Raw genomic sequence first — 19048 nt, forward strand, 5'->3', positions numbered from 1 at the left:
AAGTGTGCTGATCTCTGAACAGTTCAACGTATAAAACACAACAACTGATCCTCCCACTTCAGTTGAAGAGTTCCTGTAAATCTCTAATCATTTGCATGTTTACTGTATGCAGTGTTGTGAAGTAACAGATTACAAATACTGAAACTACAGTAATTAGGAATAGTACTTTACTAAGTAGTTTTAAAAATGTGTACCTTGCGCTTGAGTACATGTTTAGTACTGTATCAGTTCATTTACTCCACTGCTTTCCATCAACCTGCAGTCATAATTATTATTTTTGTATTGGTGATTCTTGGTGTTTAGCTATAAAGTGGAGTAATCTCTCCTATATAATAAAGCAATTATAGAATAATTCCCGTCCAAATCAAATACAGAACACAGAAGACACTAATTCATTAGACACAATAACCCAGACTGTTTGCACTGTATTTCACTAGTGGTAGAAAGAGTATTGAAAAACCATACTCAAGTAAAAGTACCATTATTTTCCCAAAATGTAGTGCAAGTAGAGTAAAAGTATATGTTGTAAATATTACTCAAAGTATGAGTAAAAGTAAACTTATCAAAAGTGCTCAAGAGTAGAAAGCAACACGCTGGGAAAGGTTAATGCGTTTACATGCAATTTGTGCATGTGTGTGTAAACGTAACATTCTGTAGTGCCTATAGTGATTGTTTAAGGCCATTTTGGTCATCATACAGTAAACATCCGCCATCGTCTCATCAGTGACATGCATCTAAACAGTCTCTGGATCATTGCGTGTAAAGTGTCTTCTTGGACACTTTTAATGCTTTCAAACAGTTTGCCGCATGTGGTAGTTCAGTATGTGTTTTACTTTGTATGCCTGATTTGATTGGACAGGTATCACGGAGTAAAACTATACAGCACTAAAAAATGTACTGAAAGGAAATTAAAGGTGCACATTTTTAAAACTACTTCATAAATTACAATTCCTAAGAAAAACTACTCAATCACAGTAGTTTGAGTATTTGTAATAAGTTACTTTACACCACTGCATGTCACTAATGAGAATATGATGGACGCTTATTGTGTCAAGTACAGTCAAGCTTCGTTATCATTCCTTTACATGTGTGGACATACAAAGGAAATAAATGTGTCTCGCAGGACAAGGGTGCTATAACTTAATTATAAATACAAACACGTATGTATCATCATACGTCAACAGTATGATGACTGAAATCACCAAATGGCCTTAGGCCCTGTTTACACTAGTGCGTTTTAGTTTGAAAACGGCTTTATAGATCAAAAACGATCCGCGTCCACTCTAGAGTTTCACCTAGTGTTTCTGAACATATCTCCGTCCACACTACGGCACCAAAAACGTACATCACGTGACCATTCGCGCACTCTGGGCATGCGCATTATAGCGAATATATGCCGCTGATGTAGTAAAAAAGGCAGAGTTTAACTGCACAGTGGTGCCTAAAACAGACAATAGTGCAAACAACGTTCCCATTTCCATGTTGTTGTTTACGGTGAAGGCTGGTCTGCTGTCTTCCGGTATAGTTAAAGCCAGGTGTTATAGTCATGTGATAGGGGCTTGACGAACAAGGGAAGGATACGCAATGACACAAAAGCTCCAATCAGGTATAGCGAATCTCAGCAGCCCCGCCTCCGTTTTCAGATGTCTCCGTTTTCCCTCATCCACTCTGAGACGGAGCAGCAGAATGAAAATGGCCTCTCCAGCATTTGCAAAACGCTCCGTTATCGTCGCTTGAAAACTCCGGCGTAGTGTGGACGGATGGCGTAACCGTTGTAAAACTTATGCGTTTTCAAACTAAAACACATTTGTGTAAACGGAGCCTTAAACAATCAAAAAATGCACTACTGAATGTTATGTTTTCACACACACGCAAATTGCATGTAAACCTTTCACAGTGTAATAGGCTGATGATTATAATATAGAAAAATTATTATATTAGATTTACTCATTTATTTTAAGGTAAGTGGTTGCAAACAATTTAAATGGGCTGAATTTAAACATTTATTTCCTTCAGCTTAGTCCCTATATTCATCAGGGGTTGCCACAGGGGAATGAACCTTCAACTTATTATACGTTTTACACAGCAAATGCCCTTGCAGCTGCAACCCAGTATTGGGAAACACCCAATCACATTCATTCTCACATACACTACAGCCAATTTAGATTGTTCAATAAGTTTGGACTGTGGGGAAAACCTGAGTAATGCAATCTCAGCTTGCATGAGGCTGCTTCCAGATTCTATTGCGAGGACACCCATGCCAACACAGGGAGAACAGGCAAACTCCATACAGAGATCCCAACTGGACACGAACCAGCGACCTTCTTGCTGTGAGGTGACAGTACTAACCACTGAGCCAAACAAATTCAATGTAGTAATGTTCAATTTAATTTGTTTGTTTAAATTAAGCCCATACAAATTGTTTGTAACCACTTACCATTAAAAAAATGTAGAAAATTCAATGACTAATTTCCATCAGTGTACTCGCTCTCGAGCACTTTTAAAATCACTACTTTTTACTCATACTTTGAGTAATATTTACAACATATACTTTTACTTGCACTACATTTTGGATCAGTAATTGTACTTTTACCAGTATGATTATGATTTTTCAGTACTTTTTTTGTTTGTCACAATCAGCCAGTAGCCTGTATATGTGCACATGCGGGCAGACTGAGATATAAACACACACTGACAGAAAATCACACCCATGACATCTCTTATTGTGATATTTTAGGAAAGGGTGTCATAGACTAACCCAGGTGATTTCCAGTGCCAAAAAAACTAACATGACTGCTTTTTTTGATTGCTCATCAAAGATGCCTCAAGGCATTTGTCATGCGTCTTTTGGGTGGGGGAAAAACTAACTGCAATTATTTATTAAAAAGCATAGGCTTGTTTTAGAAATGATTCAGGCAAATTAGCATAGCACGTTCAAAACATGCAAGATTATGTTCACTGAATACTAAAATGTGGATGAGATAATGTTGTATGAGCATGTTATTTATGGTCAAATAAAATAAATAGAATTTATTTGGGGGGGGCAGCGCTGGGTTGTGGACGAAAGTGAAGAGCGGGTGGTGGGGGGGGGTTATGTTTGGGGTTTGTGGTGTCGCGGACGAAAGTGAAGATCGGGGAAGGGGGGGGTGTGGGGTGTTGTGGATGAAAGTGATGAGAGATAGTGGGCGGGGGGTGCTTGTTCAGACGAAAGTGAAGTGGTGGGGGGAGGGTTGTCACGGACAAAAGTGAAGAGAAGGCTGGGGTCGTGGATGACCCTGTTTTATCTGGTTCTTGAATCTGATTGGCTGATGGCCGTGCAATATTCTGCAATATTAGCACTCGTACAGCCTATAAACGCAATATCACATGAGTATTCATGCAAAATGGCTGGATATTGTCAATGGCGTGCGTTGGCTTAAGGCTGCAGGCCGAGTGCCTTTAGTGTCCCACCAGTGCTGATGTACAGTCATATCGAACTGCTACGAGTGCGATATTGCGTTTATACAACAGTTTGACGGCATTGATCGTGTGTATAAAAAAGAAAATCAAACACAGAGAGTCTCAAAAATACTTTTGTAAAAGGAACTACTTTCCTCCGCCATTCATTCATTCACATCTGCAGCTGATGTCAGAACAGCAGAAACTGTTGCTCACTCACCAACGTCACTTTAGAGCTAGTGTTTGAATGATTAACAAGTGATCATTCAAAATTATTCACAAATGAGTAAAACAATTGGTTTGGAGGATTGTGGCTTCATTATTAAAAAAATACTATATAAACTAATATGAATACTGCACTGTTTTTGATCTGTACTATAGTAAAGTACTTATTCAAGTACTTCATTCAACTTCAGGTTGTTATGTCACCATAGCAACTACTGAATCACCGGTAGTAATTCTGTAGTTGCTATGGTGACACAAAAACTTTAGTAATATAAACAAATGACCTAATACTGGCGTTTTCTAGGGTAGGTGGAGATAGTAACATTTTTAGCATTTCTTTTAAGTCAGGGTATTCAAACTTTGATTGACACTAGTTCCAAGCGGCTGCTTTTGAATAGCATAAATGTTATCTCTGCAGCACAAGCAGAAAATGCCCAGAGATGTAACATTATGATTTCCACTGGGTGAGATGTAACAGTATGAAATAAGAATTATGATTAAAAAAATAGATTTCAGGATAACCATCAACATGATAGATAGATGTTTTGTGTACATACACTATAAAACCCATTAAATTAGGACAACTCAAACCGTTTGAGAAAACCGTTTGCTACAAACCATTTGAGTTAAAAAATAATCTATATGAGTACTGTGAACTTATAATGTATAAGTAATGAGGTGTTTATTTAACTCATTATCTTCAACAATGTTCAAAACTCATTTCAAATGTGAAGAATTTCAGTACATTTTGAGTTAACTGCACTCATTTCATTTGATAAAGTTGACGGTTGGGTTTTACAGTGTATGGAAGACATTATTATGTTGTGTCTGTTAAACTATTGATTAAACATTTAATAAAGGGCTATTTTCAAATCAAGTAATGGCTCAAGTTGGACTAATAAACACACAGCCAACACAATGAATGAAACAAAAAATTATTTGTTCTTCTAAATATATAATTAAACTTTGGTTCAAACCACATAATTTAATCTAAATCAAAAATATTTATTTATTGTGGCAAACATTACATTCACACCAACATTTTGTTTACTATAGAGACACTAAAAATGTTTTTTACTTTCGTACAAAATGTAATAAATCTGAAAAATACAAGTTAAAATGTTATTAAATTTTATTTCATGTGTTGAAGAGAACCTATCAGTGGCGTTGTGAGAGGGGGGTGGGGGTGGGGGTGGCTGGGCTTTGGGTGCTTAAGCCCCTGGCCTGACGTATTGTCAAAAGCCCCTGACCTTTTGGAATATGTTGCACTTAAATACAAATAGGTTGTATAATATTTATTTTGTTATCTAAGTACTTAAATTTACCACATACATCACGCGAATTCCCCTTAACGCAGCATTTGTGTCGGGTAGGAAAATCTGAAAAAGTCTCTAATGCAAATTAAAAACAAAAAGAATGATTTAATGTTAGATTTCATGAAGGAATTTTTTTTCTAGTTCTGATCCCCCGCTGTAGTCGATGATTGTATCCTAAGTTATTATTTTAGTTTATATATGTAGAAGTATTTTGTAATATTTTTATTTTTTATCTTATTTATTAATTATTTTTTTTTTTGCAATTTTTTATTAATTTTTTTCTCCTGTTATATATTTACTTCATTATTTTTGGTTGTTGTTGTTGTAACTACAGTAATGTTTATGGATATAACATATATCTGAATTATTGTATTTTTACTTTATGTAATGTTATAATAATGCTATAATAAAAAAATAAATAAATAAAAAAAAAGAACTTCGAAACCGAAAAAAAAAAAAAATAAATAAAATTTGTGTCAGGTAATTAAAGTCAGCTATTCAGCAGTACCTGTTTCTACCGGCAGGTGGGAGGGGCACTTTTGTCACATAGGCGACCCAAGCAACGGCCCTGGGACCTATTATGCAAAAAAATAAAATCAATTTTAAGTTGTGTTGCTACAGTGTGTAAAAATATCCAGCCTCTAGTAGTAAAAGTTAAATAACTCTATTGTTTGACATTCTCATTTTGTATGTGTCATCAGAGGCTCATTAGGCCCTTAAACAATTATTAACATACACACTTGTAGGCTTTCTTGAATTTCTTTACAAACTGAATTATTTTCTTTTCGGGCTTAGTCCCTTTATTAATCTGGGGTCACCACAGTGTAATGAACCACCAACTTATCCAGAACATGTTTTATGCAGCGGATGCTCTTCAAGCTGCAACTCATTACTAGGAAACACTGATACACATTCATTCACACACAAACACTGTATGGACATATTAGCCTACCCAATTCACCTGTACCGCATGTCTTTGGACTGTGGGAGAAACCGGAGGAAACCCATGCGAATGCAATGCATGCAACCTCCACACAGAAACGCCAACTGACCCATCCGAGGCTCGAACCAGTGACCTTCTTGCTGTGAGGCGACAGAACTACCTGCTGCGCCACCGCATCAAACTGTTGAATCCAGAATAAGTCTATTTTATATGTGTGATATCTGATATATGTCGTTTATGTAGTAATGTTTGCCTTTTTATATCAATAAAATACACATTAGTTGTTACTTTTTAAAATATTTCCTTTTTTTATTATTTGTAATATAGCTTCTGACTTGTAAGTATCGAAAGAAATCGCTTGATGACAACATAAATTTGTCTTTAAGATCGGAAAATGAGTGCATAGTGTTTTCATTAAATAACTGATCAATTATCAATATCGCACCATGTTTTGAAAGTGGAATCCCATTTGGATGGTAAAAACTCATGGTTATATCAGTTGGCATTTCTGTGTGGAGTTTGCATGTTCTCCCCGTGTTGGTGTGGGTTTCCTCCGGGTGCTCCGGTTTTGCCCACAGTCCAAACACATCGGGGAATTTGATGAACTAAATTGGCCGTAGTGTATGTGTGTGTGGGATTGAGTGTGTATGGGTGTTTCCCAGTACTGGGTTGCAGCTGGAAAGGCATTCACTGTGTAAAACATATGATGGCAATGTTGGTGTTTCATTCCGCTGACCCCTGATTAATATAGGGACTGAGCCGAAAAGAAAATGAATGAATGAAGGATCATGTTATCGATTGATTATTTTCCAATCAACTATTTTTACATGTCTTTACCTCTTTAAAATATAGTCATATTTTTTCCACAGCAGATACAAAGTCAATCAGGCCTCGATTGTTATAAAAGCGAGTGCCTAATTATTGTTCAAATGTTCATTTTCATGTGACGTATATCCTTCATATCATTTCACAGTGTCTTTAGCTCAATCTCTGCTACTCTTCTTGCTTATATTGCTGGTTGTGGGTTGGGAGATCGTCGCCAGTAGTCTTTTCATTGCTCGACTTGAGCTTGTCACATTTGAAGAGCTCCACAAAGGCTTGTTTAAAGCTATCATCCGACAGTGTGTAGAGCGGCAGGTTGAAGATGATGTTAAGCACTGCGATGGGTCTGGAGATGATGTAGGCCACATGTATGCCCTGATCTAACATACAGTTCATCCCAGGTGTGAGCCTCGTGTAGACTCTGAATGCTCGCAGCACATGATACGGAAGAAAACAAATGGTAAAACATGTCAAAATCAATACAATGAGTCTTCTTGCTCGCACCCGTTTGGTGCTCCCCATATGAGGACCCTTCTTTAGCTCTACAATGATGCGCCAATAGCAAGCACAAACCACCATTAAAGGAACTAAATAGCCAAGTACAGTCAACACCCAACTATATGGCCAAACTCTTTGAGGATTGTTGCTCGCAAAATCCGAACAGTGTGTTTCGTTATTGAGGTCAACCGTATCCAAAACATATAAAATAGGACTCAGTTCAGCCAATGTAATAACCCAAACCAGCACACAAGATACAACGCCCCAGCGTTTGCGCCGAATCTTGTGTGAGTGCTGCGGATGCACGATTGCTACATAGCGAAAAATGGACACGCATGATAGGAAGAGGATGCTGCCGTACAGGTTGAAGTGGAAGATGAAGCGGGCGAAGCGACACACGGTGATTCCCAGAGTCCACGAGTCATTCAGCACATAGTAATACACTAAAAATGGCAGCGAGATCATGAAGAGGAGATCTGTGAGGACCAGGTTCACCATGATGATGGTGCTGCTCTTCCAGGGTCGAACCTTGAGCAGATACACCAGAAGAGCTGTGATGTTTCCAATCACGCCCACGATGAAGATGGCACCGTACATGGCTGGCAGATAGTAGCGCTTCATTTTGCTGTCCACATCGGTGCAGTTGTCGCTTGATGTGTTGGTCATGTCGTAGTAAAGGTTGCCAGACATGATCGCACCTGGAGAAAAGTAGATGAAATGTTAAGGTGACGATGGCCATTTTAATTAATTTCATATAAACACACAGCTAAAGTAGTTCCGGCAGGGTTTGAATCATATTACAACTCCATACCACTGATGATCTGAAAAACTGCACAGTCAAAAATCACAGAAGGTTTAGGATTATCTGGCTGAATGCGGTGCTGAGTGAACGTGAGTGGCTGTAAACAGGAGTTTGTCGCCCTCTGCTGGAACTGCATGATGTTATCAATTATTAACAGCCACTGTTCAGCTCTAGCAACATTGTAGAGAGTTTGATTTACTAATCTCATTTACATCACTAGGTTTTGAGTTTCAAAAAGATGCATTGTCTTTCCAGACATGATAATTAGTAACATTTAGATATGTCGAACATTCAAATAAATGCATGTAGGGAAAATACTAATTATATAAATAATTTATTGTAAATACTGTAATAGTTTTAAACTATAGTATAGTATAGTAAAGTACTGAATTCAGCTGTTGTGGCAAAAAATGTGTAGTTGCTAACACAACCACTATATTAATTTTAACAAATTACTGTAGTTTTCTCCAACTGTAGGGTATTATACTACAGTACATCACAATTTAGTGGTAGTAAAGATCTAAGTATTCTACAATATTTATTTCTGTTTTTCAGTTCACTATAGTTAATACTACAGTATAGTATTTATTAACAAAGTTGTAAATATTATAATATATGCATACATTTTGCTATTATAGTGTTCACTATTCACATTACTATAGTATTTTGTTAATGTGGGAAGCAATTTTGTTGTTTTTATTTAATAATATATTTAATATTTACAGTACATGACTTCATGGACTTTATGGGGAAAAAGCCCCAGTTTGGCCACAAGAGGAAGCAAGACTCACACTTAACTTGAAGACATAGCTAGATAGATAGATAGATAGATAGATAGATAGATAGATAGATAGATAGATAGATAGATAGATAGATAGATAGATAGATAGATAGATAGATAGATAGATAGATAGATAGATAGATAGATAGATAGATAGAAAGACATAGATAGATAGATAGATAGATAGATAGATAGATAGATAGATAGATAGATAGATAGATAGATAGATAGATAGATAGATAGATAGATAGATAGATAGATAGATAGATAGATAGATGTACGGATGTATAGATAGATAGATAGATAGATAGATAGATAGATAGATAGATAGATAGATAGATAGATAGATAGATAGATAGATAGATAGATAGATAGATAGATAGATAGATAGATAGATAGATAGATAGATAGATGTACGGATGTATAGATAGATAGATAGATAGATAGATAGATAGATAGATAGATAGATAGATAGATAGATAGATAGATAGATAGATAGATAGATAGATAGATAGATAGATAGATAGATAGATAGATAGATAGATAGATAGATAGACGGATGTACGGATAGATGGATGTATGGATGATTGATGGATGGATGGATGGATGGATGGATGGATGGATGGATGGATGGATGGATGGATGGACGGACAGGTAGGTAGGTAGGTAGACAGACAGATAGAGAGAGAACACTTGAGCAATGCTGAATATTCATCCACCCATAAATATATTTGGATCACATGAATAAATTATATTTTTACAGTTATTTATATATATATATATATATACTGACTGATAGTGGATACAGGTTTTGTGTCTGTGTATTAATAATAAAACATGCCACTGCAAAGCATCAATTGCATACTATTATAGTATTCACAGTAGTACAACCAAGCTGTGTAGCAGCCTTATTTATTAATTGTAATATGAATTTTTAATGTTTAAAGTGATTCATTGTTGTACCCTTATACCACAGCACCAGAGACCCGACATGTTAAGCTATTTTGCAACAATGCAATGTAAAACAGACAGAAAGGATCTGACCAATCACATTAAAACTTTAAGAATGTACTTAAAAATTCAAGCCCTGCATTGAAAAATTCATACCCTCACGTTTGCTGGATGTGAATTAATGGAATGAAATCTGCCCGGTGTCACACTGAGAAATCAAGTAATCAGCGGGCTGAATTAGCCCAGTGAAATCCTCCGAGCACGATAGACTGTGCTTTGACTAAAATAGGATTCGATGGCCTATTTTAGGTGACTCGAAAATGAGAGCATGTTGAAAAGCAGGCCAGACTGAAGGGCAGGACGGCTTTCTGCATCAGAAGGCGTTGGATCTTATATCTCAAACATATCATGATCTCTGCTTCAGTCTGGTTTTGTCGCTCAGGAGGGCTCCTTCGTGCTGCCTGCATGCATTTTTACATTTTCACACTTAGACAGAAGGTGGGGACACCATAAGTGACGAAGCTCGCAGTTAACAGCGTTTATCTTGGCACGGCGAGCTATCGTCGTCTTGCTGTGCCATTCCACCCACTAACAGTGTTTGACTACCTGCTGTCCAGCTGGCCTTTTACTGGCCCGCATCGCAGAGACAGCCATAAAAGCATCCACTGCACTGCTGAATGTGACCTTGTTATGCATTCAGATTCTTAGTAGCATCCACAAAAAATATGTTTGCTATCAATCAGCTGGTGTTTATCAGGCCTGCTGAAGCCATACGACCGATTTCACCTGCTGTGTTTCAGAAATGTGGCAATCATAATGCAATGTGAGCGTGTGTTTGGTGCTGTCCCTGCTGAAAACATAAACTGCATATGCTGATGAGGTGGATTTGGGCAAATGGCTACTGGTTTAAGATGATTTTGAGTTGGTTTAAAATGATCATGTGTTGGTTTAACATAATCGTAAGCTGGTTTAAGATGGTCATGAACTGGTTTAAGATGATCTTGAGCTGGTTTAAGATGATCTTGAGTTGGTTTAGGATGGTCATAGGCTGGTTTAAGATGGTCATAAACTGGTTTAAGATGATTATGAGCGGATTTAAGAAGGTCATAAGCTGGTTTGAGAAGGTCATAAGCTGGTTTAAGTTGATCATGAGATGAATTAAGAAGGTCATAAGCTGGTTTAAGAAGGTGATAAGCTGGTTTAAGATGATCATGAGCTGGTTTAAGAAGGTCATAAGTTGGTTTAAGATGATTATGAGCTGGTTTAAGAAGGTCATAAGCTGGTTTAAGATGATCATGAGCTGGTTTAAGATGACCATGAGCTGGTTTAAGATGGTCATAAGCTGGTTTAAGATGGTCATAAGCTGGTTTAAGATGGTCATAAGCTGGTTTAGGATGACCATGAGCTGGTTTAAGATGGTCATAAGCTGGTTTAAGATGACCATGAGCTGGTTTAAGATGGTCATAAGCTGGTTCAAGATGGTCATAAGCTCGTATAAGATGACCATGAGCTGGTTTAAGATGGTCATAAGCTGGTTTAACATGGTCATAAGCTGGTTTAAGAAGGTCATAAGCTGGTTTAAGTTAATCATGAGATGAATTAAGAAGGTCATAAGCTGGTTTAAGAAGGTGATAAGCTGGTTTAAGATGATCTTGAGTTGGTTTAGGATGGTCATAGGCTGGTTTAAGATGGTCATAAACTGGTTTAAGATGATTATGAGCTGATTTAAGAAGGTCATAAGCTGGTTTAAGAAGGTCATAAGCTGGTTTAAGTTGATCATGAGATGAATTAAGAAGGTCATAAGCTGGTTTAAGAAGGTGATAAGCTGGTTTAAGATGATCATGAGCTGGTTTAAGAAGGTCATAAGTTGGTTTAAGATGATCATGAGCTGGTTTAAGAAGGTCATAAGTTGGTTTAAGATGATTATAAGCTGGTTTAAGAAGGTCATAAGCTGGTTTAAGATGATCATGAGCTGGTTTAAGATGACCATGAGCTGGTTTAAGATGGTCATAAGCTGGTTTAAGATGGTCGTAAGCTGGTTTAAGATGGTCATAAGCTGGTTTAGGATGACCATGAGCTGGTTTAAGATGGTCATAAGCTGGTTCAAGATGGTCATAAGCTCGTATAAGATGACCATGAGCTGGTTGAAGATGACCATGAGCTGGTTTAACATGGTCATAAGCTGGTTTAAGATGGTCATAAGCTGGTTTAAGATGGTCATAAGCTGGTTTAGGATGGTCATAAGCTCGTATAAGATGACCATGAGCTGGTTTAAGATGGTCATAAGCTGGTTTAAGATGGTCATAAGCTGGTTTAAGATGGTCATAAGCTCGTATAAGATGACCATGAGCTGGTTTAAGATGGTCATAAGCTGGTTTAAGATGGTCATAAGCTGGTTTAAGATGGTCATAAGCTGGTTTAAGATGGTCATAAGCTGGTATAAGATGACCATGAGCTGGTTTAAGATGGTCATAAGCTGGTTTAAGATGGTCATAAGCTGGTTAAAGATGGTCATAAGCTCGTATAAGATGATCATGAGCTGGTTTAAGATGGTCATAAGCTGGTTTAAGATAGTCATAAGCTGGTTAAAGATGGTCATAAGCTCGTATAAGATGATCATGAGCTGGTTTAAGATGGTCATAAGCTGGTTTAAGATGGTCATAAGCTGGTTTAAGATGGTCATAAGCTCGTATAAGATGATCATGAGCTGGTTTAAGATGGTCATAAGCTTGTATAAGATGATCATGAGCTGGTTTAAGATGGTCATAAGCTGGCTAAGATGATCATGAGCTGGTTTAAGATGGTCATAAGCTGGCTAAGATGATCATGAGCTGGTTTAAGATGGTCATAAGCTGGTTAAGATGATCATGAGCTTTTATAATATGATCATAAGCTGGTTTAAACCAGTTCTTGCTGGACATGAGATGTTTTAAGCTTTTTTTTGCTCCATGAGCTTAAGCTGGTTCTTGCAGGTCGTAAGCTGGTTTAAGATGGTTATTTGCTGGTTTACACTGGGTCATAGAAAAAGAAAAACAGTTTAACCAGCTCATAACCATGCACCTTAAAATTAGCTCATGATTAGACCAGCAAGAACCTGCAAAGAACAATCTTAAATAAACTCATGACCTGCAGGAACCAGTTTAAACCCACAAAGAGCAATATTAAGCCAATAAAAACGGCTTAAACCAGGTAGAAACAATCTTAAACCAGCAAGAACCAACTTAAACTAGCTCATGGCCTGCAAGAACCAGCTTTAACTAGCAAAAGTGAACTTAAAGCAGCAAAGAACAAGCTTAAACCTGCTCATGACCTGCGATAACCGGTTTAAACCAGCTCATGACTCACAATAACCAGCTTAAAAATGCTAATGATCTGCAAGAATCATCTTAAACAAGCTCATGACCTGCAAAAACCCGCTTAAACCAGCTCATGATATGCAAGAATCGTCTTAAATCAGCTCATGACCTGCAAAAACCAGCTAAAACCAGCTTCTGACCTGCAAAAACCAGCTAAAACTAGCTCAAGACCTGCAAAAAACAGCTAAAACTAGCTTATGACCTGCAAGAAGCAGCTTAAACCAGCTTAAATGTGTGAAATGCAACATCTCAACAGTGGCTTTAACTGTGGGAAGAGTATAAGCAGAATAATTCCCTCTGGGTTATTGAAGTATTAGAAAATAATGTACACTGATTATAATTTGGCAGCCCATCATCAAATATTCCTTCCACATTCTCTTGACTCGAGGTCTGCTAGTAACGTGCGGTGCAATACAGGGGATCAAATGTGCTTACATCTATAAATCTGTATGCATGTAGAATATAAGTGCACACTTGGTCGTGTCTCTGAATGTCTGTCAGTGTTCGTGTGTGTGTGTGTGTGTGTGTGTGTGTGTGTGCCTGATGGGGGATGTAGGTGTTGCGTGGGCTGCTTTGCCATTGGCTTTCCTCCTCATTCCAGTAAGTCTCCTCTCTGTTTTTTCTTTTTTTCATTCTCACGCCCTCGCTGTTGCCAGCCACAGAAAAAAATCTCTCTTCTGCTGTTGTTCGAGCATCTCTGCCCACCTAGCAGCCAGTGTTTTCCTCGTGTCTTCAGTCTGTCTGTATTCACTCTGTCTGTATGTGCAGTTAAACACTGACTGCGGGGTCACACACTCTTATACACACCCACGCCTGCTGTGATTCAGGAGCTGGTGAATCCCTCACACACACACAGTAGAGCTCACATGCAGCATTTCTGGGGTTAAATATAAATAAATGTTTATTCCGCTAATATATATATATATACATGTGTTTGTTTAGACGGATATGTGAATATATTAATACATGAAATAATGATATGAAACTATTACCATAGCAACTGAACTGGACTGATCAGGACAAACATGAGTGATGGGTTAAACAAGTGTAGAAATCTGTCCATTTCTCATTTCATAACTCCGTCCATCTTTCTATATTTCATCCATCCATCCATCCATCCATCCATCCATCTATTTATCCATCCACCATTGTATCTGTTGTTTTATCCATCCGTTCATCCATCCATCCAGACATCCATCCACTATTGTATCTGTTGTTTTATCATCCATTCATCTATTAGTGTATCTGTTGTTTTATCCACCCATCAATACATCCACTCATCCATCCACTATTGTATCTGTTGTTTTTTCCATCCATTCATCTATCTATCCATCCACCCATCCATCCATTCATCAATCCATCCATCCACCCATCCATCCATCTATTAGTGTATCTGTTGTTTTATCCATCCATTCATCTATCCATCCATCCATCCATCCATTAGTGTATCTGTTGTTTTATCCATCCATTCATCTATTCCTTCCATCCACCCATCCATCCATCCATCCATCCATCCATCCATCCATCCATCTATTAGTGTATCTGTTGTTTTATCCATCCATTCATCTATCCATCCATCCATCCATCTATTAGTGTATCTGTTGTTTTATCCATCCATCCATCCATCCATCCATCCATCCATCCATCCATCCATCCATCCATCCATCTATTAGTGTATCTGTTGTTTTCTCCATCCATCCATCCATCCATCCATCCATCTATTAGTGTATCTGTTGTTTTATCCATCCATTCATCTATCCATCCATCCACCCATCCATCCATCCATCCATCCATCCATCCATCCATCCATCTATTAGTGTATCTGTTGTTTTATCCATCCATTCATCTATTCCTTCCATCCACCCATCCATCCATCCAACCATCCATCCATCCATCCATCTATTAGTGTATCTGTTGTTTTATCCATCCATCCATCCATCCATCCATCCATCCATCCATCCATCCATCTATTAGTGTATCTGTTGTTTTCTCCATCCATCCATCCATCCATCCACCCATCCATCCATCCATCTATTAGTGTATCTGTTGTTTTATCCATCCATTCATCTATCCATCCATCCACCCATCCATCCATCCATCCATCCATCCATCCATCCATCCATTTATCCATCTATTAGTGTATCTGTTGTTTTATCCATCCATTCATCTATCCATCCATCCATCCATCCACCCATCCATCCATCCATTTATCCATCTATTAGTGTATCTGTTGTTTTATCCATCCATTCATCTATCCATCCATCCATCCATCCACCCATCCATCCATCCATTTATCCATCTATTAGTGTATCTGTTGTTTTATCCATCCATCCTTTTATCCATCCATCCACTATTGCATTTGTTGATTGATCCATTTATCAGGTAGCTCTCGTTTTATTAATTTGCTGTACATGCATCCATCTATCCATTTTTCCATCCATCCATCCATCCATATATCTATCATTCTATCAGTTTTAGATTCTTACATTTGTTTCATCCATTCATCCATCCATCCATCCATCCATCCATTGTTGTATCTTTCTGTCTTTCAGTCTATCAATCCACCCTATGTTTTAATTAATGTAATTAAAATAAAACTCTATCCATCTATAATTTTGTTCAATTTTTTCCATCCATCTCTCCATCCATCTCTCTGTCCATCCATCAATCCATCCACTATTGTATCTTTCTGTCTACCAGTCTGTCCATCCATTTTATATTTTAATGTACACTCCATCCATCCATCATTTTAATATTCCCCCATTCATCCATCCACCAATCAGCAAGCTGTCATTCTGTTCATCCCTCCAATAATCCATCAGCATACTGTCATTTTATTAATTTGCTGTACACGCATTCATCCTCCATGCATCTATTAATCTGTCCGTTTCTGATTCTTTTGTTCTATCCATCCATCCATTGTTGCATCTTTCTATCTTTTTCAGTCTATACTATATTTTAATGTAAATTTGTTCTATCCATCCATCTGTCCGTCCATCCATCAACAAAATGTCATTCTATCTTTCAGTCTGTTCATCCATTCAGTCATTGTTCTATTCATTAACCCATCCAGCCACTGTGCTGTATTATTCTGTTTTTTCTTCTAGCCATCCATCCATCTATTCATTCATCCCTTGTTCTGGTAATCAGCCTTTCTCTCTGTCCATCCATCTACCTATATAACTTCTAAATGGCTATATTATAAAATATTTTGTCATTAAGCCTACTATAGATTAAACTACCAATGTTTTGGCCATAATTTTACAGCAAGACAATAATAACAGGGTTTTACCGTGTAACCAGATCAAGCTTAATATTCTAATGTGCTGTTCTGAATAAATCTGAATGAGTTCAGCCTGTCTCCAAGCGTGTATCGAGTAGTGTAGTATGCAGATACGAGTCTCTCCTGCAGTGGTCTGTTCCTCTTATTTGATGGTGATCATTGGGTCTGCGGCAGCTGCATTAATATTTCACAGCGATGGAGCTTTAAGACACTGTAGAGATCTGCACCGGCCACACATTAAAGACACTCACTCCTCCATCTCAGGAATTACATCAAATCCAATGTTTCTATACCGCACGGACAACCAAATCCTCTAATCTACATCTCTACAATCCAAAAAGGTCACGTTCTCATTAAAATAATTGCTAACACTAGTATAGGGACCAATTCCTAGGGTTCATTGCATGCATATAATTAAGATATTAGCTGTTTATTTGTACTTAAATATAACGTATTCTGGCATATTCTCTAAACCTAGACACAACTAATAGCTTAACGTGCATTTATAAGCAGCAAATCAGTAGTTTATTAAGCTAAAAGTCAAAGTTAATGGTTTATTAATAGAGATTTCGAATAGAGAATTTGAGGGAATTTGTTCTTACCTCCTGACAGAGAGCGATGTCCAGCAATTTTGGGTGGTGTCTGTATATATTCAGACAGAATCAGCTTCTTGAGGCTCGATGAGAGGAAATTCAGGTTGAAATAATAGATTATTAAGTAAGAACTTATGAAATGACTTCGATTTAATAGTCTAGTTCAAATAATCAAAATAACGGAAGTCTTCACTGCGAGTTTCATGTATATATAACCGGAAACAATGTTTTCCTTATTGAAAAGACATCCTTTTTTGGTTACGTTAAGCTTGAAACTAAAGTTGCATGAAGCTATTGTTAGGAAGACATGAATGTATAGAGTCATTGTGGTTAATATAAAAGATGACAAGAGATCACACTTCTCCTTTCGCAAGAATACACACTGCGTCTTAACAGCTTCAATGCTCTGCACTACAAAAATAGCATCGTAATACTTCTAAAGCATTGTATTAAAAACAAATTTTGCTGGTTGCAATAAGGAACTTGTTTGCTTTCTGGATGCAACGAGCATTACAAATTTCATGTCTTCAATCAAATTTAAAGCAGCATTCATTAAATATACTAATTGATTTGACTACCTTCCTTAAAGAGACAGTGCACCCTGAAAAGAAACATTCCTCATCATTTACTCACATGCAACATGTTTTAATTTACTGATGAACACAAAACATTCTGAAGAATGTTGGAAAAAGCAGCCATTAGTTATGCTTCTATCCAGCTATTTTTATGCGCATTTATAAAAAATTCCAGTATGTGGATTAAAAGTCATGTGATTTTGTTTTAACAGATGATTTGGCAATAGGAATGTGTGTGATGGGACGCAATAATGGACTAACCAGCATTTCTGGCACATTGTAAAACATCTGAAATGTTGTTTTGCTCTTTGCCTCAGCTAAAGTCTGACTTCAGTGGTTTAGTATTATTATTATTACCTATAGTTGAGTGTGTGTAGGGTTTGCCCAATTTGCCCAATTATCTCACCATGTACGTCAGCAGACTTGAGACACAGAGAGGAGTTCACTGCGATGACAGGGTTCGGGTCTGGGGAAGAATTGTTCCAGAAAGCAGAAAAAAACAAAAGCCAAAACATAAAATTAAGGCGTAAATAACAGAGTGAGAACGTGGTAAAATCTGAAAGCATGAAAAAATCAGGTGAGGGCTTTTCTTTTTCTGGATTACTTTTGAAAACACTATCGGTTGAGTTTAGGGAAGTGGGTGTACTTGGGTCAATTAATTGAGTCGAGTAATTTGAGATATGAAGAATCGTACACAGCAGCCTCTGGTGGATTTGCAAAAACAAAAATTGGAAAAAACGTAGCTCCTGGGATGCATTTTTCTCTCTCTAGAAATGTATACAGGGGTACATGTCCATAATGAGCTGTTATTTTTATGCATTTACATTGCAGGCTTTAGCGATGACCTATAATCACAATGTTACAGGATTTTAAGTCAATTTTCAAAATCGCTATAATCAATCATGGTTTTAATGATAATAAACAGTAATACTAACCATCAATAACTTTACCGTGGTTTATCTTAAAAACGGTAATCGTGACAAAACCAGTCGTGACGCAGCATTTAAGCAGTCCTGAAGTGTTCCCCAAGCTCCTCTGGGTTTAATGATTCCCACTTCTGATGCTCAGCTATTCTCTGATATTGCATCGCCGGTTAAGTCTCAATCCAGGTCATTGACAGCGGCTGGAAATCCCTCCATCCATCAGCAAATGGATGTGTGTAAATCTCCAGAGGGGTTAAATGCACAGGTGGAGCGTCTCAATCAATCTAATCGACTGCTCTAATCAGCAGCGCAGAGACTGATATTCCACCTGTACTGCACTTTATTCCCTTTAGTTTCTGTTTCCTGGCTCTGTCTCAAAACCATCTCACATCTCTTTTTATCATCTTGTGACTTTTATAATGGGGAAAGGACTGGAAATAATAGCTATCATTTAACATCAGTGGAACATTTTCATTCAACAAAAGGTTCCTTAAAAGGAGCTTTTGATTATTAAAGTGATTGTTCATCTAAAAATTCTTGAC

At 37.5% G+C, this 19048-nt stretch overlaps 1 protein-coding gene across 2 annotated transcripts; it reads right to left on the bottom strand.

Annotated features, from left to right (window-relative positions):
• Nucleotides 1-5248: 5248 nt before the first annotated feature.
• On the bottom strand, nucleotides 5249-17295 carry oxgr1a.2 (oxoglutarate (alpha-ketoglutarate) receptor 1a, tandem duplicate 2). 2 transcript variants are annotated; one of them, XM_073922436.1, is made up of 2 exons: nucleotides 17018-17295; nucleotides 5249-7940 (listed from the first exon to the last, which is right to left on the bottom strand). In XM_073922436.1, exon 2 carries the CDS (start codon nucleotides 7930-7932, stop codon nucleotides 6916-6918), a length of 1017 nt encoding a protein of 338 aa, XP_073778537.1. In that variant the 5' UTR covers nucleotides 7933-7940; nucleotides 17018-17295; the 3' UTR covers nucleotides 5249-6915. The 2 variants fall into 2 exon arrangements, with proteins under 2 accessions (XP_073778537.1, NP_001139097.1); NM_001145625.1 differs by lacking the exon at nucleotides 17018-17295 and having other exon boundaries at nucleotides 6916-7932.
• Between the last annotated feature and the right edge of the window lie 1753 nt (nucleotides 17296-19048).

Source organism: Danio rerio, chromosome 1, assembly GCF_049306965.1.
Source record: "Danio rerio strain Tuebingen ecotype United States chromosome 1, GRCz12tu, whole genome shotgun sequence".
In the NCBI taxonomy this organism is placed as follows: Eukaryota; Metazoa; Chordata; class Actinopteri; order Cypriniformes; family Danionidae; genus Danio; species Danio rerio.

Bases quoted from the DNA above. Each gene is read 5' to 3' on its own strand.
- oxgr1a.2 (XM_073922436.1), bottom strand. From the start codon at position 7,932: ATGTCTGGCAACCTTTACTACGACATGACCAACACATCAAGCGACAAC.